Consider the following 24520-nt stretch of genomic DNA (forward strand, 5'->3'; position numbering starts at 1 on the left):
GATTTTAACGAGATATTATCACGTACTTGCCTCTTTTCGATCCAAAAACTCCATGTAGCATGTATCACCGAGTGTTAAGACACACCTGGGAATGGCTACAGCCGGATTTTGGGAGGATTTTATGGGTGAAACATGGTAATATAATAAGGGTCATGATGCAGAAATCGCAGACATCAAGGAGTGGTTGAGATTTTCTTTTTCATATATTTATCCTTTTAAAAAAATTTTTCAATTTTTCTTTGTTTGGATCGATTATTTATCATCTAACGTATCAGGGAAAATGCGACAGTAACAAAAAATAAATAAATACAATGAAGTGATAGTTATGAGGTAGATATCCGTGACTTTTTAACAGACGCCATTTTTTCATTGTGACGTACTTTGTTTAAAAGTTTAAAATATGCGAGTGAGTACTTTTTTAAAGTCATTTTTTTCCACACAAAATATTAGACATCAATTAATGATTCTAAGCTAAACATGACAGACATTTTGAATAATAAATTTAATTACTTACCTTCTTTTTATGGCTGGGTTGAAACAAAAGCAGTTGTGCGACGTTTGTAAACGGGGGTTTCCAGGGTAAAACGGACAAATTAAAAATAGTTCGGAGGCTTAATGCGCCATGAATCTGCTATGGCAGCATATGGACATATTGTTCTATCAAACATAACAGTTCTTTTGGTTTATAATACAGTAGTTTATTTTTAAGGGGTGCAAGAGCAGAAACTGCTTTTTCAGTCTCATCTGTGTTTTCCGCCATATATGTATGTGTGTGTGTGTGTGTGTGCGTGTGTGTGTGTGTGTGTGTGTGTGTGTGTGTGTGTGTGTGTGTGTGTGTGTGTGTGTGTGTGTATGTATGTGTGTATATATATATATATATATTAGGGCTGTCAAAATTATCGCGTTAACAGGCGTTAATTTTTTTAATTAATCACGTTTCAATATTTGACGCAATTAACGCAGATGTCCCGCTCAGACAGATTTAAATGACAGTACAGTGAGCAGAGTTTTGCTGCCCTCTGCTAGCGCTTGGGTGCGACTGATTTTATAGGCTTCAGCACCCATTACATTGTGTAAGTAATTATTGACATCAACAGTGGCAGGCTATTAGTTTATTTTTTGATTGAAAATTTTACAAATTTCATTAAAACGAATACATTAAGAGGGGTTTTAATATAAAATTTCTATAACTTGTACTAACATTTTTCTTTTAAGAACTACAAGTCCCTCTATCCATGGATCGCTTTAAAAGAATGTTAATAATGTTAATGCCATCTTGTTGATTTATTGCTATAATAAACAAATACAGTCCTTATGTACCGTATGTTGAATGTATATATCCATCTTGTGTCTTATCTTTCCATTCCAACAATAATTTACAGAAAAATATGGCATATTTTATAGATGGTTTGAATTGCGATTAATTGCGATTAATTACGATTAATTAATTTTTAAGCTGTAATTAACTCGATTAAAAATTTTAATCGTTTGACAGCCCTAGTTGTCTGACGGTGCCAAATCAGGAGAATATGGCAGATGTGGTATCACAATCGATCCAAATGAAGTGGTGACCTCCATGGCCCTGATGCTTGTGTGAGGACGTGCATTGTCATGCTGGCGGAGCACATTTGCCATGTCCAAGTTGGGCCGAACATGTCGAATTCTTGCTCTGAGCTTCCTAAGAGTCTCAATGTATAACTCATCGTTAATGTTTTCCCCCTTCAGCAAAAAATCCACAAGGATTACACCTTGAGAATCCCAAAAAACGGTGGCCATAATTTTGCCATAATTTTGACGAACTTCAAGAGGGGCAGCCATTTTGGAAGCTAGTTTAAGCTTTAGAAATATGAAAATCAGAAAAACACATATAACAATCGCAAAACGGTGTGTCCTATCATGTTTGTGCAAAATATAAACAAGATTGGTAAAATCCTGTAAGTGCATTACTTTTTGAATGTCTCTCGTGTATATATATATATATATATATATATATATATATATATATATATATATATATATATATATATATATATATATATATATACATACACACACAGTGGGGAGAACAAGTATTTGATACACTGCCAATGGCCATTGGCCCTCGTTCTCCCCACTGTAAATATATATATATATATATTTGAGGGGAAATAAATGGCCTAGCACATTCAGCAAGAGAAAAGAGATGAACATAAGTCTGAACGTAATGAAAACAATAATGATAAGGCCTATTCTATCCTTACAACAAAATTACCTATATAACTGAACTCATTATATTATGCAAATAAGGTTGCTTAAAAGTTGGGGACAATTTGAGCATCCTGAAAAGTTGGTAGTGTTATGTCCCTACAATCCCTATGTCAAACGACGCCCTTGATGTCAATACATAGAAATAAACACCTAAAAATAAGAATGGATGTGGCCATTGTTCGAAAGGTTGAACTGATTGAGCGAAACCAAAATGATATTTGGATGCATTTGTTCTTAACCAGTGCAATGTTTACTATAATATAATACAAAATCAAGAAAAGCAAAAAAAAATTTGATTAGTTTTGTCTTCCTTGATTATACTTTTGGATATTTCTGAAAAAGAAGTAAGAGGGAAACTGACAATGAGTATGATTAAAGGATTTGATAAATTGATAGTAGATTATAGGGTTTGAGTATTATTAATTTAATCCCCCTGGGCCGAGTCATAGCTTGGGAACATACCAGAAGGCGGCAAGGAGTAAATCATGAATTCCTATGTCAACTTATCATATAACAGTCAATCTTACATTTGTTTGGTGTGAAATGTTGAATTACAAATGTAGCTGATTGCCTTGGAGAGCGCTAAATGACTTAACACAGCCCCAAGCGAAAGGCAGTGCCTATTTGTGCATGTGCATTTTAATCGTGCAAACTTACTGTTAAATGCCAAAAAGGAGTAAAAAGATTTGCAAGGGCAAGTGCGGAGTCTCGGACATTCCATTGTCACGGTAGAACAGAGCTACCTACTATGTAGTGAGCTTGAGTATTCCTGGCTTGGCAGTATTTGCGTGTGATTTACTAAGTACCAGCTGGGGTAGTATGGTTGCGTTACATAAAGTGACAAAGGTAGGTCCCACTCATATGTCTGTAGCTCGCGTAGATCCACTCCCCCCAGCCCCTCCTCAACGAGCATACACACATGTACTCAGTGGGATCTATGCTAGGTCACTTGGTCTCAACTGATAAAATAACTATGTGACTGAGCTGTGCAATGCATATGTGAAATACTTTAATAACATAAAATAACATGACCTATGATGTTATTTATGTTATTTTTACACGCAAAGAACCCCGGTAAACCTTGCCGTTTTGAAACTGAGCGAAGCGGGCGTCTTAGACAAACTGAAAAACAAATGGTGGTATGACAAGGGAGAATGTGGACCCAAGGACTCTGGAAGTAAGGTCAGTCTCACGCTGTTACAGCTCAGAATGCTAGCCTGAAACTTTCATCCTCAACATGCTCCAGATTACTGCAACCACTGTCATAGCAACACCTTTGTTTGCTTTATCAACCCCCCTCCCCCAAAATATTGTGTTCTACATTTATGGGGGGAGGGGGTTGAAAAAAATCGTACTGTTGGTAAATCGCTAACATCAAATATCTAATAACAGATGATCGTTTTCTGTTCAGTTTCTGTAGCAATCTGTGGCAAATCATTCTCATTGCACTTAGCATCGCAATTAAAATCAAGACGAAGCATTGCCGGAAATAATTAGATGTTCATTTTTCATTCTCATACTTAAAACAATAAAACTAAACACAGATTATGTTCTGTATAAATTCACCAAATTGTTATTTTAAAGTAATATAAATACATGTACAGCAGGACAAATAAGTATTTAGTCAACCACTAATTGTGCAAGTTCTCCCACTTGAAAATATTAGCGAGGCCTGTAATGGTCAACATGGGTAAACCTCAACCATGAGAGACAGAATGTGGAAAAAAAACAAAGAAAATCACATTGTTTGATTTTTAAAGAATTTATTTGCAAATCATGGTGGAAAATAAGTATTTGGTCAATACCAAAAGTTCATCTCAATACGTTGTTATGTACCCTTTGTTGGCAATAACGGAGGCCAAACGTTTTCTGTAACTCTTCACAAGCTTTTCACACACTTTTGCTGGTATTTTGGCCCATTCCTCTATGCAGATCTCCTCTAGAGCAGTGATGTTTTGGGGCTGTCGTTGGGCAACACGGACTTTCAATTCCCTCCACAGATTTTCTATGGGGTTGAGATCTGGAGATTGGCTAGGCCATTCCAGGACCTTGAAATGCTTCTTACTAAGCCACTCCTTTGTTGCCCTGGCTGTGTGTCAAGGATCATTGTCATGCTGAAAGACCCAGCCACGTCTCATCTTCAATGCCCTTGCTGATGGAAGGAGATTTTCACTCAAAATCTCTTGATACATTGCCCCATTCATTCTTTCCTTTACACAGATCAGTGGTCCTGGTCCCTTTGCAGAAAAACAGCCCCAAAGCATGATGTTTCAACGCCCATGCTTCACAGTGGGTATGGTGTTCTTCGGATGCAATTCAGTATTCTTTCTCCTCCAAACACAAGAACTTGTGTTTCTACCAAAAAGTTCTATTTTGGTTTCATAACACCTTTTCCCAGTCCTCTTCTGGATCATCCAAATACTCTCTAGCGAACCGCAGACAGAACTGGACGTGTATTTTCTTCAGCAGGGGGACACGTCCAGAGGTGCAGGGTTTGATTCCCTGGCGGCGTGTTACTCATAGTAGCCTTTTTTACTTTGGTCCCAGCTCTCTGGAGGTCATTCACTAGGTCTCCCCGTGTGGTTCTGGGATTTTTGTTCACCGTTCTTGTTATTATTGTGACGCCACGGGGTGCATGGAGCCCCAGATCGAGGGAGATTATCAGTGGTCTTGTATATCTTCCATTTTCTAATAATTGCTCCCACAGTTGATTTCTTTACACCAAGCGTTTTACCTATTGCAGATTCAGTCTTCCCAGCCTGGTGCAGGTCTACAATTATGTCTCTGGTGTCCTTTGACAGCTCTTTGGTCTGGCCATAGTGGAGTTTAGAGTGTGACTGACTGAGGTTGTGGACAGGTGTCTTTTATAACGATAATGAGTTAAAAGAGGTGCCATGAGTACAGGTAACGAGTGAAGGCTCGTTAGACCTCTTTGACAGCCAGAAATCTTGCTTGTTTGTGGGTGACCAAATACTTATTTTCCACTCTAATTTGGAAATAAATTCTTTAAAAATCAAACAATGTGATTTTCTGTTTTTTTTCCACATTCTGTCTCTCGTGGTTGAGGTTTACCCATGTTGACAATTACAGGCCTCTCTAATCTTTTCAAGTAGGAGAACTTGCACAATTGGTGGTTGACTACTTATTCGACCCACTGCATATTTAGAAAATAACTCAAAGAGCCCTGTTTTTAAGAGTTTGTGCATCTGCTCTGCACACTGTTGTTATGAAAAGGAGCTGGAAAAGCAAAAAAAGTTGTATTTGTTTTGGTGTAAATTGTCTACTGTGAACCACCAACAAGAATATCAGGCTTTAAACTAAACTAAAATTGCTTAAATATCATCACCAGCTTAACCTGTTTTTCCCCAGATGACATTTTGGAGAAATTATTAACATATCAAACAGAAAATGAACATATGAGACAAAATGTTGTTCATCGCAAGGACTTATGGTGTTTTGAAAGTGAACATTTCTTCATTGCTAAGTTAAATGCCTGCTTTCATTCATTATAAAGACTGATCATTCTACGATGCCTTCACACAATGACACAATTAATGCTAAAAAGTATTCGTATGTAGAACTTATTAGCAGTAAAAGTAGTAAATGTCACTGTAGATGTGGAATGTTGTGAGAAATGTTTATGATGAATAGAATCACTTCAGATACATGATATGATTGATGTTTTATTAATTGAGTGAAACTAACACAAATGAATGCATCTAACCCCCTGTTCCCTGTGTCTCTCTCTCTTCTCTTTCCTTGTTACTTTTCTTTCATTTGATCTTTTACTTTCTCCATCTCACCTTGATTCTTCTTTATTTTTTTCTTTTTGCCTTCTCTGACTTTCATTCACTCTAATACTCTTCGACATCATTCCCTATGGACTTCTACCTCGCCCCCTTCCCCAACCACACTCCCCCTCCTGCTCCCTACAGGACAAGTCGTCTCAGGCCCTGAGCCTGTCAAACGTGGCCGGGGTCTTCTACATCCTCGTGGGCGGCCTGGGCCTCGCCATGCTTGTGGCGTTGGTCGAGTTCTGCTACAAGTCGCGGGCTGAAGCCAAGCGCATGAAGGTGGACCTTAGTCCCCCCCACTGCCCCAGCCCCTCCCCCAGCACCCAGAATCTAGCCACTTATAGGGAGGGGTACAACGTGTACGGCTCCGAGGGGGTCAAGATCTAGGGGTAGGATTTAGAAGCTGCCGTCTAGGTGGGGTCATGATGCTGGTGATGGTCATCATGGTGGTGCTGTAGTTTGTTGTTGATGTTCATGCCCGAGGTTGTCATTGCGGAAACGTCTTGTTCTTCATGTGGTCATGAGTACATGCAGTCAAGCATTGTGGAGCCAATGTTGCTTTCATTTTTTTTTAAAGCTCATTTTGTCTCTTTGTTTGCTTAAAATGTAAAGCATTTTATTTTTGTTGTTGTCCCTCTGCTAGATTTGGTTCCACCGTCTTTGGCTGCAAAATTATGATGAAAATGATGATGACATGACAGTGACGGTGATGCTCGTAGCTAATGACATAACTAGACAACTGCATTGTACTCTTAGCTAATAATTAACAAAACAATTGAACAGGGATGCACAACTTCATACATAATGTACATGCTATTGGTAGGATACTATGTTACTCTGTAACTGTATGTCTTATCCAAAATAGGATATTTAACAACAAGGGCAAGGAACCAGGTTAAAAATACAGTTGACCCCCAACCAATCAGACTGGAGGAAATCCAATCCAAGTACTAACCAGGCCTGACCCTGCTTTGCGTCCGAGATCAGACAAGATCGGGCGTTCTCAGGGTAGTATGGCTGTAAGCTATAAGTGTAGACTGGAGAAAACCCACGCAAGTGGCATGAGCTCACGCAAACTCCACACAGCTGAGTTTTGAACCTTTTGTCTCGACTTTGAGACTGTATTATTCCATTGTATTATACACATTCAGTGGCGTTCCTAGTCAACATGGTTCCCTGGGCGACAAGACGCTTTGCCCCCCCCCCCAAAAAAAAAAAAACAATTTAAAAAAAACCAACAGCGGTTGACCCACAAAATACAGTGTATGAATATGCTTAGCACAACCCAACAACCAAAACACAGTATTTGCTCAAAAAAATAAAATGTTGCATTCAGTGACGCTACCAAACAAGTTGAAAGTGCACAACAATAAATATGTGCAAGAGAATATTAATTTATTATCAAAAACATGAATAAAATATTGTCGAAAGAATACAGAAAGTGAAAATTCTACTTTTTTGGGCTCATGTGCAGCCATTCATACATGTACACATATTTAGTATCTGGTGAATAACATAGACATAAAGTCAACATTCACAGACCTCTTTATGTGTTTAGCGTATTAAACATCAAACCACATCATTTTAACTCTAAACCAACTATTTGCTAACATTTGCACGCTATCGCCCGTCAAACCAATACATTCACTGCTCACATTGTTTTGATATGATGCTAACAGTTATAGCCGATTAAAAAAAACAAGCTAACAAATATGAAATTTTGAGTGTGAACGATCGAGAGAAAAAAAAACAGACACATAAACACATTTAACACAACTATTCCTCCACTTGGCATTGTGAGGAATTTTCATGATAAATCTGCAGCGCCTTTAATTCATTTTACAAGGCATACTCACGTCGTAATTGAAGGAGCAGATGCATGAACCGGTGTTCTGCAATTCCTTGCTACACGATGAGACGTGCTACACAATGCTCAGTGCGCCTGCGCAAGCATACGCGTGCATGCACACATCAATTAAAAGCGGCGAGTACTCACTATTCTTGTTTTTATAGAGTTTGTCATATGACCTTTTTATTGCCTCAGACATATGTTTGCATGTATTTCCCTCTCATACTTTTAACCATTGTGTTTTCTTGTGGAAGCAGAGTGTTGATCTGTTGACCACATTAGTCATGTACCGTAATTTTACCGTCCTCATTTGATATGACTACATTTAAGTAAAGTGGTACCTCTACATTCGAAGTTAGTTCGTTCCAGGACCTTGTTTGTAAGTCGAAATAGTCTTATGTCGAGCAGGATTTTGAGCAAGATTTTCCCATAAGAATACACTATAATACACTATAATTCCATTAATTCGTTCCACAGCCCGAAAACCTACACTAAATTCTCAATAAATATTGATGTTACTATTGCAAATATCAATTAAACAACATTGTTAGAACCCATGTTGATTTCTCTCACAAGAAAATCTGCCATGTGTTCATCTTGCGGGAAAACAAAGAAACTGCGGTGCTGTCATGGATCATCATATTAAGAGCATGTCATCGGATGTAGAAACAAATTGCGAGTCAAATTTTACGTCGAATGTCAAAAAGATCATGTGTCGAAGCGATCGTATGTCGAGGTACCACTGTATTTTCTTAAGGCATGTTTTAGTACATTCTGCCTGTATTTATCTAAACAAAACACGTTAACATTGCACGGTAGTACTTTGGGTGTCAAATTTGCCTCTTGTGGCACGTTTTGCCGATTTAGGACATGTTGGCAGAGCACCGGAAAACGCAGAACTAGAAATAAAAGCACAAGCTATTTTCCAAAATAAAAGTGCCGCTCTAAATAGAATGTAAATTAATTTAATGGCTATTAAACGAATTGAAGGATTCTTAACAGAAAGAATACATACCGTATTGGCCCGAATATAAGACGGAGTTTTTTGCATTGAAAAAGTGGGAGTCGTCTTAAATTCGGGGTCCAGACATTATACCCATTAACGACGCTAGATGGCGCCAGATATCAATTAAGCGAATGCTGAACTTGAGGAGCAATGTTCTGTTGTGATAGCTCTCAGCTGCTCTCAAGTTTAACCAGTTTGCATTATTTTATTGCAATGTTTTTCCTTATTCAGATTTGTTTCAAGACTACAGTTACAGTTAGACCTCACTTTGATGGTTAATGCAGTTATTGCAATTTTGTTGTTCTATCACAAAAGATCGGTTTATTTACATTTCAAAAACCAGAAGCCATTCATTTACGAATGTGATTGCACTTTAGTTTACATATTTAAATGTTCAGATATTAAGATTTGAATGAGGCAAAATAACATGATTTTTCTCTCAAATATATTGTTATAATCATTTCAGATGTACTGTAATTATTTTCTGTATAAAAATTATTTTTTGTGTTCAAAAAGTCTTTTTTCAAACTTGAGTCTTGAAAAAGAGGGGGTCGTCTTATAATCAGGGCCGTCTTATATTAGGGCCAATACGGTATACATTATACAACTAGGCCAAATATTCAAGTACAAGAAAAAAAAAAAGAGATTCTTCTGAACATTAAGAATAAAAGTTAACTCTAGGTGAGTCACACTGTTGATTGAGTCACACTGATTCAATTCCCGCTCCCACCTCATTCTCCTTGTGGTGTTGCGTGCAGACAGTAACTGCGGTCTGCAGGTTGCGGCATTTCAACACTAGGCATGCCAATTATAATAGCAGTAGACAATCACTTACGTGCACCTTGCGTGCATGCGCCCGTAGCAATTTGTCGCCCTGAGCGACCGCCCAACCCCACCGTGCCAGGAACCGCCATTGCACACATTTAAGGATTTAAGACCATTTCGACTGTTTCACCTAGATTTCCTCATTAAAATATGATGCCTCACAGCTACCAATTAATTATGTTCAGTGTAGACACCAGCTTTCATCGGTTAGTTTCTCACTTTCAGCACTAATGTGATAGAAATCACACCGAGAAAGACTATGTGAGACATTCCTCACATTTAAAACAGCTCTACACACTCCACGGGCATTACCAGACCATGTAAAAATCTGAAAGTACATTTGAACAACCAAGTAATAACATAAATGTTTCATAATATGACAACTTGAGAGGAATAATGAAATAATTTACAACAACAACAGTCAGAGCAATTCCTCAACAGTAGGTATCTTTTTATCCGACAGGACAGAGGAAGCTGCATGTTTTATTACAAGACAACAAGACAAATCACAACAAAAGATAATGTGAATAATAAATTAAACGTGAAATAAAGTACAAGAAAATACAAAACAAAAGATTAGCAGTAAGCAAAGAGTATACAAAGAATTCCTATGTCATCTTATCACAGCTTTGAGAAGGAAAATTCAAATGATAACAGAAAAGAGAAGAGACACTCTGTGAATAAGATTCAACACAGTAATACACCAATGAACAAACATTTTTGATTAAACTATGAAAATATATTTCTAGACAGCACAGTAGCCCCTATTCACGCAAACCTACAAAGCCAACTGATATTGTGCGTTCATATGGTGGAGATGTGCATCCCTGTTGTGGATGGACCAAAGAGGTTCTTCCACTTGATCTCGCCCTGACAACTTCAAAACAGCCCGGCATCGCTGCAGGGGAAAACCTGATCAACAAACACTTCATGGAGCACAGCTGCTTAATAATGTTTTTTTGTTTGTTTTTTTTGTTTTTAATTTTAAAAATACAACTTGAATGAAATTCGGAAGAAAAGAAATTCAGAAAATTAAGTGGACAGAGTAAATTACCACATTTGGATTTTTACCTGGTCAAGAATCATGGCATGCATACAAACAAAAAGGAGTAGCCTGCCCATGTGAAGTGTAGCCCCTATTACGAGCTGTATAGCAGCACTTACTCCCTCTCTATAAATCTGAATCCTTGAAGAAAAGTTCCAGTACCCTGTTTACCTTTGTCTTTCTTTAATCCTCACCTTCCGAAGATGATTCCCATCTTCTCACTTCTGGAATCACATAAAGCTGCTCCCTTCGAGACTCCCCCACAACACCCAAAACTGCATGGTCACTACAAAATGCAGATGTCTAAGATATAAATCTTCCTTCTGTGTTTGTTGATTTGTTGCTTGCTTTTATCTTGGCTTTTGATCGACTATGTATGTCAGCATTTGATGATTATGGCCCTTCTGTGTAATCCAATGTTTGGGGGTGCATTCACACCAGGAATTTCAGCTGATGGTGAAAAACAGCTCAATAGTAGTATCTTTCAAACACAATTAATTATTAAGTAATTGGATAATTTCAAACACTATGTTTTGCATTAAAAAATAGTAAATCCTGGCAATATTTTTCCACAAGATGATAAAACAGGGATTATATACATACAGTGGGGCAAATAAGTATTTAGTCAACCACAATTGTGCAAGTTCTCCTACTTGAAAATATTAGAGAGGCCTGTAATTGTCAACATGGGTAAACCTCAACTATGAGAGAGAGAATGTTGAGAAAAATAAAACAGAAAATCACATTGTTTGATTTTTAAAGAATTTAGTTCCAAATTAGAGTGGAAAATAAATATTTGGTCACCTACAAACAAGCTAGATTTCTGGCTGTCAAAGAGGTCTAACTTCTTCTAACGAGGCTCCACTCGTTACCTGTATTAATGGCACCTGTTTTAACTCACTGTCGGTATAAGAGACACCTGTCCACAACCTCAGTCAGTCACACTCCAAACTCCACTATGGCCAAGACCAAAGAGCTGTCGAAGGACAACAGAGACAAAATTGTAGACCTGCACCAGGCTGAGAAGACTGAATCTGTAATAGGTAAAAGGCTCGGTGTAAAGAAATCAACTGTTGGAGCAATTATTAGAAAATGGTAGACATAGAAGACCACTGATAATCTCCCTCGATTTGGGGCTCCATGCAAGATCTCACTCCGTGGGGTCAAAATGATAACAAGAACGGTGAGCAAAAATCCCAGAACCACACAGAGGGACCTAGTGAATGACCTACAGAGAGCTCGGACCACAGTAACAAAGGCTACTATCAGTAACACAATGCGCCACCAGGGACTCAAATCCTGCAATGCCCGACGTGTCCCCCTGCTGAAGCCAGTACATGTCCAGGTTGTCTGCGGTTCGCTAGACAGCATTTGGATGATCCAGAAGAGGACTGGGAGAATGTGTTATGGTCAGATGAAACCAAAATATAACTTTTTGGTAGAAACACAGGTTCTCGTGTTTGGAGGAGAAAGAATACTGAATTGCATCCGAAGAACACCATACCCACAGTGAAGCATGGGGGTGGAAACATCATGCTTTGGGGCTGTTTTTCTGCAAAGGGACCAGGATGACTGATCGGTGTAAAGGAAAGAATGAATGGGGCCATGTATCGAGAGATTTTGAGTGAAAATCAGTTTCCAGATCTCAACCCCATAGAAAACCTGTGGAGGGAGTTGAAAATCCGTGTTGCCCAACAACAGCCCCAAAACATCACTGCTCTAGAGGAGATCTGCATGGAGGAATGGGCCAAAATACCAGCAACAGTGTGTGAAAAGCTTGTGAGGAGTTACAGAAAACGTTTGGCCTCCGTTATTGCCAACAAAGGGTACATAAGAAAATATTGAGATAAACTTTTGGTATTGACCAAATACTTGTTTTCCACCATGATTTGCAAATAAATTCTTTAAAAATCAAACAAAGTGATTTTCTGTTTTTTTTTCCACATTCTGTCTCTCATGGTTGAGGTTTACCCATGTTGACAATTACAGGCCTCTGTAATATTTTCAAGTGGGAGAACTTGCACAATTAGTGGTTGACTAAATACTTATTTTGCCCCACTGTATACAAATATAACGTAATTTCCCGAATATAACACACACTTTTTTTCCCCAAAATCAACTTGTAAAATCATGGTGCGGATTCTAAACGGGTATATGGATGGAAACAGAAATATGTATATACTCAGGGGTGCACATAAGTGGTCCGCATGCGTGCATGCGTACTGGACGTAGACAAACGCGCTGGCCCTCTACGGCTTCCATACGCTTTTGCGTACCGATGGCTGACCACTGTATTTGCAGCGGACACGAGAAAATAACTTCTCAAAATGTCGAAGAGGCAGGCCGCACTGAGTAATTACTTCCGTGTTCCCCCACCCCCGTCAAAAGACAGACAGACGACAGAGACGTCACCGGAGCTACCGAAAAAAAGGGCTTTTGCTGAAAAGTGGCTACAGGAGGTACCATGGCTAGAAGCAAATGATGCTCGCACGGAAATGCGGTACAAAATGTGCCGTGAGAATCCCAATGTCACCGATAAGAGCAGCGCATTTTATGCAGGGTCAAATAATTTCAGCCATCCAAACTTTGAAAAGCACAAAAAAAACAGAGAGCATGTGGCAATTAAGCAAACTATCAATGTCAAACAGGACCCCACTCGCCCTATGGACAAGTGGCGGAATAGGGCGGAATAAAGGTAATGAACAGCGACATGCACTGACAAAAGTGTTTTTGCTCGCATTTTACAAAGCTAAACATGCACGTTCAATGAGGTCTTATGAGGAGGACATCCCACTTTTAAAAAGGCTTGGAGTTAATGTGGGAGCCGCATAATGCTCTTTATTTTGAATTGGTGCTTTTTATTTCTTTACATTTCACTTCAAAGTAATGGCAATTTTGTTGTGCCAGTTGATGTTAATCAAGAATTAATTGTTAATATAATTAATTAAAGTTAATTGGCTCTAAGTAAAGCGTGTCATAAATTTATCGCATCAGGCGGATCGGCTCTCAAGCTCAATGAGGACCAAGTCACATCTCCAGGTCCTCCTCTGAGAACCTGGGCAAAAAAATTATGTGCACCCCTGTATATACTACATATATATATATAAACCGATTTTTTTTTTTATTGACATGACCACGTTGTGTTGAAGAAACGTATGCGGCGAACCGTTGCCATTTAGGTACGTGACGTCACCATTTTGTTTCGGTCATACTTCACTCTGATCAGCCGAATTATTTTGTCTGTGTTAAATTCAGCTTTTTTCACGCTTCATAAAGCACAGAATTTAGTTTCATGAATCATTTGAGTCAACGTTTATTGCAGCTCCGCAACTCGGACCATAACAAACATAAGCACACAGACTTTCTGTGTCCAATGTGCTATGCTTGTGCTCTGTTTCACCAGTCAGTAAAATTACATTTCTGTATCTGTACACAAGCTCTGATTTCTTGTATTCTTCTATTTATTGGTGTTAAAATTAGGGTGCGCGTTATAAACGGGTACAATAATTTACCCTAGATTTTACAAGTAAATTTGGGGTGTGCATTATACACGGGTGCGCATTATATTCGGGAATTACGGTAGTTTTTTTTCTTTTTTAAGTACACTGAGAATTCTTCATCAAGTTTATCAGTGCATGGACCCTTCTCTGCCAGGCACAGCACATTCCCTACTCACACTCCCATTGTCAAAGACAGGTACTCTCAAGTATAGACAGACCTTTGTTCATGGCTTGTTATTAGATTCAACTTGATCCGCCTGCTTTAATATATTTTACCTTATTTTGTTCCCTCAGTGTCTCCTTACTGTGGCAAACAGCCACGTGTCTAGAAATAAATTAAGAGAACCCTTGTTCTCTTCCATTGTTGTTGTCGATCATTTCTCTTCCGATTGATATGTCCAAAGAAGCGTGCTTTTTGTACTGCTGTACTACTTTTTAACAGAAAACCAACTATCACAACTGATGTGACTGCACCATCCCAACTATGTACTGAATAGCATAGTTGTGTGTGTACCAAGTAATATGCGTAAAGAGCCATGCATGGTAATGTCAAATGCATGTGTGTGTGTGTTAAAAGAAATGCGAGCACTTATGAAATTGTTTTTGATTACAGAATGTATACTTTTCCACACATGACTTGACCAACCTCTTTCGCATCCTTTCTCATCTAGCTGTCTTTTTCCGAAGCCATGCGAAACAAGGCCCGTCTGTCCATCACAGGAAGTGTGGGGGAGAATGGCCGGGTTCTAACGCCAGACTGTCCCAAAGCCGTGCACACTGGCCATGCCACCCTGCGACACCCTGGCCTTGCTGTGGTCTCCTCTGGACTGCCCTAAAAACCAAAAAAGATCCGCTGTGCCTTAGTGACACACCAACATGCAGACGCTCACATTGAAGGATCACATTCATTTTCATGACTTTATCCCCAGATGCCATAATTTTTTTTCATTACTTTTTCTTGCTGCCTCTGACTTATTTTAATTGAGAAGATGAAATAGCGCAAATGGGAAAGTCTAGTTCACTAAAGCAAGCTTTTTTATTTTTTTGTTATCAAACATTCCTCTCCACAAACTGATAGAAAAGCAAACAAATGGCTGAGATGTAACCACTGCCATGATGAAGAAAAACCTCCCATCTCGTCTTCATCAGGCAGTCTCAGCCAGTAAACACCCACCTTTCAACAACGCCTTACAAAGACGAACATTTATCTTGATCATACTGTCATGGCTGTCGTCATTATGCCTGCAAAGTGCCAGGTGCATCCTCCTCTTAGAAGACCAGACAACTGTAAGCCTGAACTTTATGGACAATGCACAGTTTACCATGGACATTTTAAAATGAAAGACTAAGCTATCTTGTGTCTCAAAATGAGCTCTGTCCCCACGCAGCAGGGCAAACGGCCACTACGGAACAGACAAAACCGCCATATTGCTTTGTTTGGTCTACATGGGCCTGAAAATACACATGGGTTTCTAACAAATCAGTAGATTTTCACCAATAGCTTCAAGACCTAAAAATATGAATTAGGTGATTAGTAGCCTACTTTTGCTGCAAAACATATTTGGAAGGTTCTGTTTTAATTGCAGAGATGAAAAGAAAAACTAAACACAAAAAGATATCTAATGAAGTCACAGGACAACAGTGGGACCTCATTGGATGTTTGCAAATGTCCAAAGTAATTATAAATCAGATTCACAAACATTGAACGTAGGTATCAATTTATGACCCTCTTGGCCGAGTGCAGTGCTTCTCAATTATTTGCTGTTACGCTCCCACCACAGGAAGACATACGCGTTTTGCGCCCCCCAACTCTGCCGCCACTGTAAATAGTATCATTTGTTGATAAAATTATTGCTATTATTAGGGCTGTCAAACAATTAATAATTTTAATTGAGTTAATCACAGCTTAAAAATTAATTAATTGTAATTAATTGCAATTCAAACAATCCATAAAATATGCCATATTTTTCTGTTTATTGTTGGAATGGAAAGATAAGACACAAGACAGATATATACATTCAACATACTGTATATAAGTACTGTATTTGTTAATTATAACAATAAATCAACAAGATGCCATTAACATTAACATTCTGTTAAAGCGATCCATGGATAGAAAGACTTGTAGTTCTTAAAAGATAAATGTTTGTACAAGTTATAGAAATTTTATATTAAAACCCCTCTTAATGTTTTCGTTTTAATAAAATTTGTAAAAATTTCAATCTAAAAATAAAGTAGTAGCTCACCATTGTTGATGTAAATAATTACACAATGCTCATGGTGCTGAAACCCATAAAATCAGTCGCAACCAAGCGCCAGAAGAGGGCGACAAAACACCGAAAAACAACAAGGGGACATGACACTGTGTTGTCATTTTAATCTGTTTGAGCGGGGCATGTGCGTTAATTGCGTCAAATATTTTAACATGATTAATTTAAAAAATTAATTACCGCCCGTTAGCGTGATAATTTTGACAGCCCTAATAATTATAAGTACACCTCTGCATAACAATGTTTTCTTTTTAATATTAAAGGAAAAAATAATATACGGTAGATCAACTTAAAATAATGTATACATTTATTAACACTGTTTTGTTGATAACATGAGACTTAAAGTGCATCAATTTGTCTGAATTAAAAAAAAAAAAAAAAGTCACATCCAAACTGTAAAAATACACTCAATGTACATTTTACTTTACTTTCCATTTTACTTTACTGAAAAATAAAATTAAATGAAATTAATAAATACTGTAATAGTTCAAATTGATTAGCAACATTAACTCATGAGGACAATATGCCAAACAATTTGATTAAAAAAAAAAAAATACATATATGATAAATTAATCGAACAAAAACGACATTGTCAATGGAAAGAGGGACACTTTTTATTTTTGCTGCAGGCAGTGTCAGCTCCTGCTATGGTGTGGGGCTGTTTTGCACTGAGCAACATGCTATGCCATCTGATGAAAACTATTAAAATTCGGGTTAAATTGAAATATCTATTCTTCTGTATGAAAAATTTACCTAGAATGACAATTGTGTTCATGGCCAGGTCATGCGATAAATCTAATAATGAAATATGATATGAAAACATTTTCTTTTGTGAGGCTAGAGAAATTGGACAATTTAAGGACATATCCAGTCATACAAATCTTCCCAGGAAGCACTAAAAAAATACATTAAAAATATAAATAGTCAGTCGTTTCAATGTCTTAAAATAGTTGTTTTGGTCCAAATTAAAGTGGAGCCTTCAGAATTCTGAAGAAGGGTACACTCTATGAACAATTTTATAATTAACTTCCTTTGCCTTTGGTGAAATGGGAAATTTAAAGAATATATATATATATATATATATATATATATATATATATATATATATATATATATATATATATATATATATGTTTTTTTTTTTTTTTTTTTTTTTTTTTTTTTTTCAAAGCATTAGCAAATTGGAATTTAAGTATAATGTTAAGGCTGTTAAGTCAAAATAAATTAAAAAGATACATATGTGTATATATTTTCTAAATAAAATTAAAATGAATGAATAAATGCAGTGCTTTAGGTGAGCGTAAACCCACAGCCACAGCTCAACATTATTACCATCAGATCAAAAATAATTAAATTATGTTCCATAGAAAGCACGTGTGTATGACTCGTATCACATTTACATTATACACGCTCTCTTTCTCAACACAGACAGTTGCCAGAGGGAAAAAAATATGTTTTGCCACCGCTGGACACACTAAACACGCTAGAGTTAATGCTCGTAGCTGGTGGGAAATGTTCCATGACAGTGTTTACTAACCTTTAATTTTGTATAAATGAGAAATCATATTGGAGGTTTTGCCTCCTAAGCAGCCACCCTCCGCCAACATGTTTTACATGTCGGTTGGTTCTAACCCATGGCCATCTGTAACTTTTCTGTAGCCGAAGTATTCCCATACCAGCGAATTTGTTTTCTTCTCTTCTTTTAGAAGATAAAGGTTCAGGAGTTTAGCCTCCTGCAGCCATCGTGTTGCACAGCTGACTCACTGACACTGAGCAACAACCGGTGTGGGAGGGTCGAGCCTTACAGCTGCAAGTGAGGGATTCCTCAATGCATTTTTGGGACATAAAATATAGCTAATACCTTGGGGACGGTATGACGGAAAATGTTTGCAGTTTTGAAATCTTAACGTTTTCATACCACGGTACACTTTGAAACTGTTAATCTGCACATGTCTATTCACAAATAATATACATTACACGAGCAACTGCAAATGAAGATAATCTATTTCACGATTCATTACATTTTTCTTTTAAAGGAAACAGAAGTAGAAAATGATGATAAAACACAAAAGAAAGAACAAAAGAAGCAGGAACAGAAAAAAAAGACAACATTGAGAGCACATAAATTGTTGTTGTTGTTATTGTTTTCTTACGCAACATAATTTCTCTTATTTTGAGCGTCAATTGAAATCCATTCTAGTTATCCATTTGAGCCATATCAGATCAAATGTATCAATTTCAAGTTTAAGTGAAAATGACAGCTTCTCCGTGATGTAAATTTAATGTACAATAACTAGGTGATTCTTTTTTAAGCCATGTCCGAGTAATAGATTTCTTAATGACCGGTAATAACATCTTCAACAACAGTTTTTTATCATTGACTTTCTAACTTTTCAGCTTAAAATCACTCATATAGAGACATACACATTTAAAAGAGACGTGTTGCATTTCCAAAATACTGTATGTGTGAGCAGTCCTCTCCATTTGTTCCACAGTCTCTCCAGCAGGCGTCTCCCTTATCCAACTGTCGTTTTAGGACTTGGTTTATCAAACATCTCATGTTTTTCCAACAGAGTTCACGCCATACATTTGAGCCCGTTGTGGTCTATTGCAGCTGGCACATGTTCTCTCAACAAAAAAATGTATACAGTTTGGAAACAATTATATTTCAGGTCTTCAGGAGATCTACAATTTCTTGTAGAACCAGAGTTTCATATCTAGTTATGTTCTGAAGGTATCTGTAAAAATCATTTTTTTATCGGCCATTTTTAGATATCAGGGTTTGAAAAATCTGAAAATGGGTACATTTAATCTACAAAAGTATGTCGAATTTTGACATTGGGTAGTTTAGAATCACAGATATTGTAACCATTTATCAAAGAAGCAAAGGAAGTGTTTGCTCCACCTTGATTTGAAACAAATTATAAGGTGGGGTTTAGCATTGATAAGATTTGGATACTGCTTTTTGTCAATCCAATTGGAACAGAGTCTTTCAAAGGTGCCATTTTCCCGGAATCATCCAAGAGGTGCATCACTGATTAAATTCCTCCCTCTTGCCAATTTTGATAAAGCAAATATTTATTTTTTAAATAGAATATTGAAAAGAAGACGTATTGGGATCTATTTTAATTATTAAGCTGTTTCTGTCACTTTTATGGATGGATTTTTGTCCAAAATATGGTCTGCTGTCATTTTAAAGTAACTAGCTTTTTTCTTTCATAGCACCTATAAGTAACATGTTGGCACACTATCTTATACCTTGATCTTAGGCAGGTAAAGTTGCCATTAATGCTGTTAATTCGTTTAATAGAAAGTTTCACATCTCAATAACTAGACTGATATTAAAATAACCTTTAACTAATTATTTCCTTCTTCCTTTTCTACATTGTGCCCCCTTTTTAAAATAGTTTTCAGGATACAAAATTCTCCAAGTATGAGTGGTCACAAAGGATAATAGCAACCAAGGGCATAGGTTTGTTCTCAACATTGGTAGGGACGATATAACAGCATAACCTGCATTTACACTTTTTGCTGGGAATGGGACATTAATAAGACCAAACAGATTAGGTGAACGAGGATCAGGGCTACATTTCTCATGAATATGAACCGAATTAATTGATAAGCTAAATGATCAATGCAAAATAAATCTGTATTGACTTATGCTAAAGTATATTCATATACAGTAACTCCATATATATATATATTAGGGCTGTCAAACGATGAAAATTTTTAATCGAGTTAATTACAGCTTAAAAATTAATGAATCGTAATTAATCGCAATTCATCGCAATTCAAACCATCTATACAATATGCCATATTTTTCTGTAAATTATATATATATATATTCTGTAAAATAATTTGTTGGAATGGAAAGATAAGACACAACATGGATATATACATTCAACATACGGTACATAAGGACTGTAGTGGGCATTTCACTCTACTGTCATTTAAATCTGTTTATGCTGTCCTCACTCCAAAGCGTCTACTTTTTCCAAAGCTAGACAGCTAGTGAACGACGCCTTAATAATCAGACTTCTTCCTTTTTCATCTGATTTATTAATAAAATGGCCTCAAACCACTGTCCTCTTTAGACCGTAGTGAAACTACAAAAAAAAAAGTACACAAGCATTGCATTAGCAACAACGTTAGCTTAGCACGCTATACAGGTCCACTAAACATAAACAAAAAGCGTCTCATACAAAAAATATAACATTTCGCTTACTAACATAATATGTACAATCTTTACAACAACCATACTTACGGACAAATCTTGTCCAAGGATCATATAAGCACAACAATTCAACGTAGGCGTCAGCCCGAGACGTCGTGCAGCCATATTGAACTGGCAAGAAAGCAATAAACCATGTCGCAAAGCGACCACAAGAGTTCGCTGTTAGACAGCACAAAAATCCTTGCTGTAAAACTTACCAAAAGGCAGAATACTGTCTGAGCGGGACATGTGCGTTAATTGCGTCAAATATTTTAACGTGATTAATTTAAAAAATTAATTACCGCGCGTTAACGCGATAATTTTGACAGCCCTAATATATGTATGTATATATACATACATACACACTAATATGTATCTGTTCAGATGATACAGCGTTCGAAACCTTTGTTTTCAGAAACTACTAAAGAAACGTTTTGAAAACTTCCAGAATAAATGTCTGGATGTTATTACCAAATTAAATTACAATATTGAACATAAGTTATATTAAAATACACAATAAAACAAACTTCAATACAAACAAAAATCTATTCAGGAATGCAAAAAAACAAACATTTTTTTCTTAAAACCACTCAACATTGTCTGTGTGAAATTAAATATAACTGAAAAATGTCTTAGGGAATTACAATAATAAATAAGAAAGTGAGCCTTCCTTTAAGTAAAATTACTGCTTTTGTCCACAAGCACAACCAAACTCAACAAAAAAAGAAAGGTCCTTTGGGCTGCTTTAAGATCACATAAATAAAATGAAAATTGGGGAGAAGGGGGTAAACCTCAGTTCACTACGTTTCTCACCTTTTGATTAACTTTAACAGTAAAAAACACACAGGAGGACACTTCTCTCTAAGCAGCTTCTTACTCGAGTTTTGCAGGTTAGCAAATTCACACAGTTTATTGTTGTGCTAACTCTGATGCAGGGCAAACTTTCAGTAGCAAAATTAGTGGTGCATTCTCCACCTCTACAACACTGATGTCTTTTCACATTACTTACGTGGCTGCTGCTGCTGCTGCTGCTGCTGCTGCTGCTGCTGCTGTTGTCCGAAAATAAAATCTAATATCTCTTTTCTTTGAAGGGGGCAGAGGAGGCGGCATGTTGTCTACATATTGTATTTCTGTGTACGCGTGTGTGGGGAGAAAGTCAAGTAATCAGCCAATCAAACGTGTTTTTGAGGGTGAAAAATGGACTGGCTCATTCAGCAAGTGAAAAGGGCTAAATGTGAATCTGAACATAATGAAAATAATTAACTAAATAATGGAAGGGCCAATTCTATCCTTACAACATATGGATAATATAGCTGAAGTCGTTATATAATGCAGATAAGGTTGCTTAAAAGTTGGTGGGGGCAATTTGAGCATTCTGAAAAGTTAGCTAGCGTTATGTCCCTACCATCCCTATACAAACCTTGATAGCAACGTATCCTCCACCAAAAAGGCCCACATTTGGTCTGCATGAAATACTCAAGAAAGTATGGTGAGTTTTGAGATAGATTGCTTAAGTGTGTCACATGTATTTATACATAGGAGTCTAATGGTCGTACAATTTAATCTTTGCACATTTGCAAACAAATGAGTGTCCCAATGTAGTCATCCAGATTAACCCATCATGTATGAGAAAGCTTTGATTAAGTAATCGGAACCATATCAACTTGTAGTCGAAATCTTTTTCTCTGGGGTAATTTAAAAAAAAAACAAAAAAACAAAAAAAAAAGATGATTGAAGGTGTTGTGAAAGCATCATATCAGAAAGCTTGCTTTTTAAAACTGTTGTAAATAACGTGTAGCAGAACTCACATTGTCTTTTTTAAACATGTTAGATAACTCATTGCAATAATGAATACAAATTAAAAAATTGCCACTACTTGTAATTAAAATAAAATTGTTTTTTTTTAAGTAATCTACATATTATATATGTAAATATATATCTATAGAAAAACAAATATTTATGTCTATAGAGATCTATAGAGAATATGGAACAGATTGACAGAGGCCATTGAGTACACTAGATTATATTGCTTTTTTTCCTTTTCTTTATAACTTGACAATATTATTATAACACAGTCTTTATGTGTCCCACAAAACACTGAAAGTCCATCTGGCACCCCCACATGCACATGTAAACAAGGATTCAGAAACACAGGGTCATCGATTTACCCGGCACAGCAAAATGGGTTTTGTGGTATTATCAATTAGTTCTTGGGATTTCTGCATCATTTCTCAAAATGAGATACCAGTCAACTGTCCCTAAAGAATGAAAGCTCCAAGTTTCAACAGTAGTATCAATCCGAGCGCAGAAAGAATGAGCTACAGTGACACGTGAGTGGTGTTTGCAGTTTGGAACGTTTGTGTTCAGCCAATGTTGTCTCAGAGCGAAGTCAGTTACAAATGTGAACTCAAGACAAGCTCATGCTGTATGATTTATTGGCTATTTATGTATCGACCCAAATGTACCCTGAAGGCATTGGCCATGGTTTACCTGCTGGTTTGAAATGAACGTGTAATAAAGTTGATTTCATAGAGTCGCATGACACCGCTCATGCTCATTGAAATAATACTGTGACAAATCTGAAAAAGAAAAATGTTTCACATTTATTTTGTATTGAAGATTTAGGTTTCTCTGCTATTGAGGGAAATAAAGGTTCAACCCAGAATAACTTCAGTGTTTCTGGACAGAATATTATGCCATATCATGCACAGTTTTTTGCATGCCTGATGAACATGGAACTGTTAACAAATGCACACGGTGGGCATTTCTCTCTGATTATTCTGACTTCCTAATTCCATGATTTCATGCCAGTATACCAGAGTATGTTCAAGCTCAGTACTGGAGTTGCCTATTCACAATGTGTTTCTTTAAATATATGGGTTGATACTGAGCACCGCATCTGCTGGTTGAAGTAGCTGTGCAGTGAATTTAGTCTCACCTTAAAGGTCCTCTTTTTTTTTTTTTTTTTTTTCATTTCTCATACATATATTGAGTAGCAAATGTATTTGCACCCCTTGTGATTTTGCAAGTTCACCCACTTAGAAAACAGGTAGAGGTCTGAAATTCCAATCATAGATGCAAAATCATACAACTCACATTGTATGATTTTTCAGTATTTTTTTTGTAATTTACTGGGGTTCATAATTATTGTACCCCCGAGAAAATCGGTGCAAATATTTAGTGCAGATGCCTTTGTTTGCAATTACAGAGGTCAGACGCTTTCTGTAATTCTTCACCAGGTTTTCACAAATAGAAATGGGGATTTCGGCCCATTCCTCCACACAAATCTACATCCGTCAGATTTCGGGGCTGTCGTTGAGAAACACGAAGTTTCAGCTCCATCCAAAGATTTTCTATTGGATTTGGATCTGGACACTGGCTAGACCACTTCATAACCTTGATATGATTATTTTACGCAGCCACTCCTTGGTCAGCTTGGCTGTGTGCTTCGGATCATTGTCATGTTGGACGATCCAGCTACGACTCATCTTCAGGTCTTCGAGACTGAGGGAAGGAGGTTGTGGCTCAAAATCCGACCATACATTTCACCATTCATCATCTGCTTTATACAGTACAGTCGTCCAGTCCCCTTTCCCGAAAAGCAGCTCCATAGCAATAGGTTTCCGCCCACATACTTCACAGACGGGATGGTGTTCTTGGGATTGCACTCATCCTTCTTTTTCCTCCACACACGACGAGTAAAGTTTGCACTAAAAAGTTCCACTTTGGTCTCATCTGACTACATGACTTTCTCCCATGACTCCTCTGCAT

At 37.2% G+C, this 24520-nt stretch overlaps 1 protein-coding gene across 6 annotated transcripts in view; it reads left to right on the top strand.

Moving 5' to 3' along the window:
• The window catches only part of gria4a (glutamate receptor, ionotropic, AMPA 4a), a 334213-nt gene extending 316631 nt beyond the window's left edge, over nucleotides 1-17582 (top strand). Inside the window, exons 16-18 of one of the 6 annotated variants that reach the window (XM_057839069.1) lie at nucleotides 3315-3429; nucleotides 6183-6455; nucleotides 14938-15075. In XM_057839069.1, the coding sequence (XP_057695052.1) occupies nucleotides 3315-3429; nucleotides 6183-6428 (361 nt within the window). In that variant the 3' untranslated portion in view covers nucleotides 6429-6455; nucleotides 14938-15075. Of the gene's footprint in view, nucleotides 1-3314; nucleotides 3430-6182; nucleotides 6456-14937 lie in introns of those variants that run through there. The other 5 variants (XM_057839067.1, XM_057839066.1, XM_057839070.1 and 2 more) reach the window with 5 other exon arrangements.
• The last annotated feature ends 6938 nt before the right edge of the window (nucleotides 17583-24520 follow it).

The sequence above is a fragment of the Corythoichthys intestinalis genome, chromosome 6 (genome assembly GCF_030265065.1).
Source record: "Corythoichthys intestinalis isolate RoL2023-P3 chromosome 6, ASM3026506v1, whole genome shotgun sequence".
NCBI classification, from domain to species: Eukaryota; Metazoa; Chordata; class Actinopteri; order Syngnathiformes; family Syngnathidae; genus Corythoichthys; species Corythoichthys intestinalis.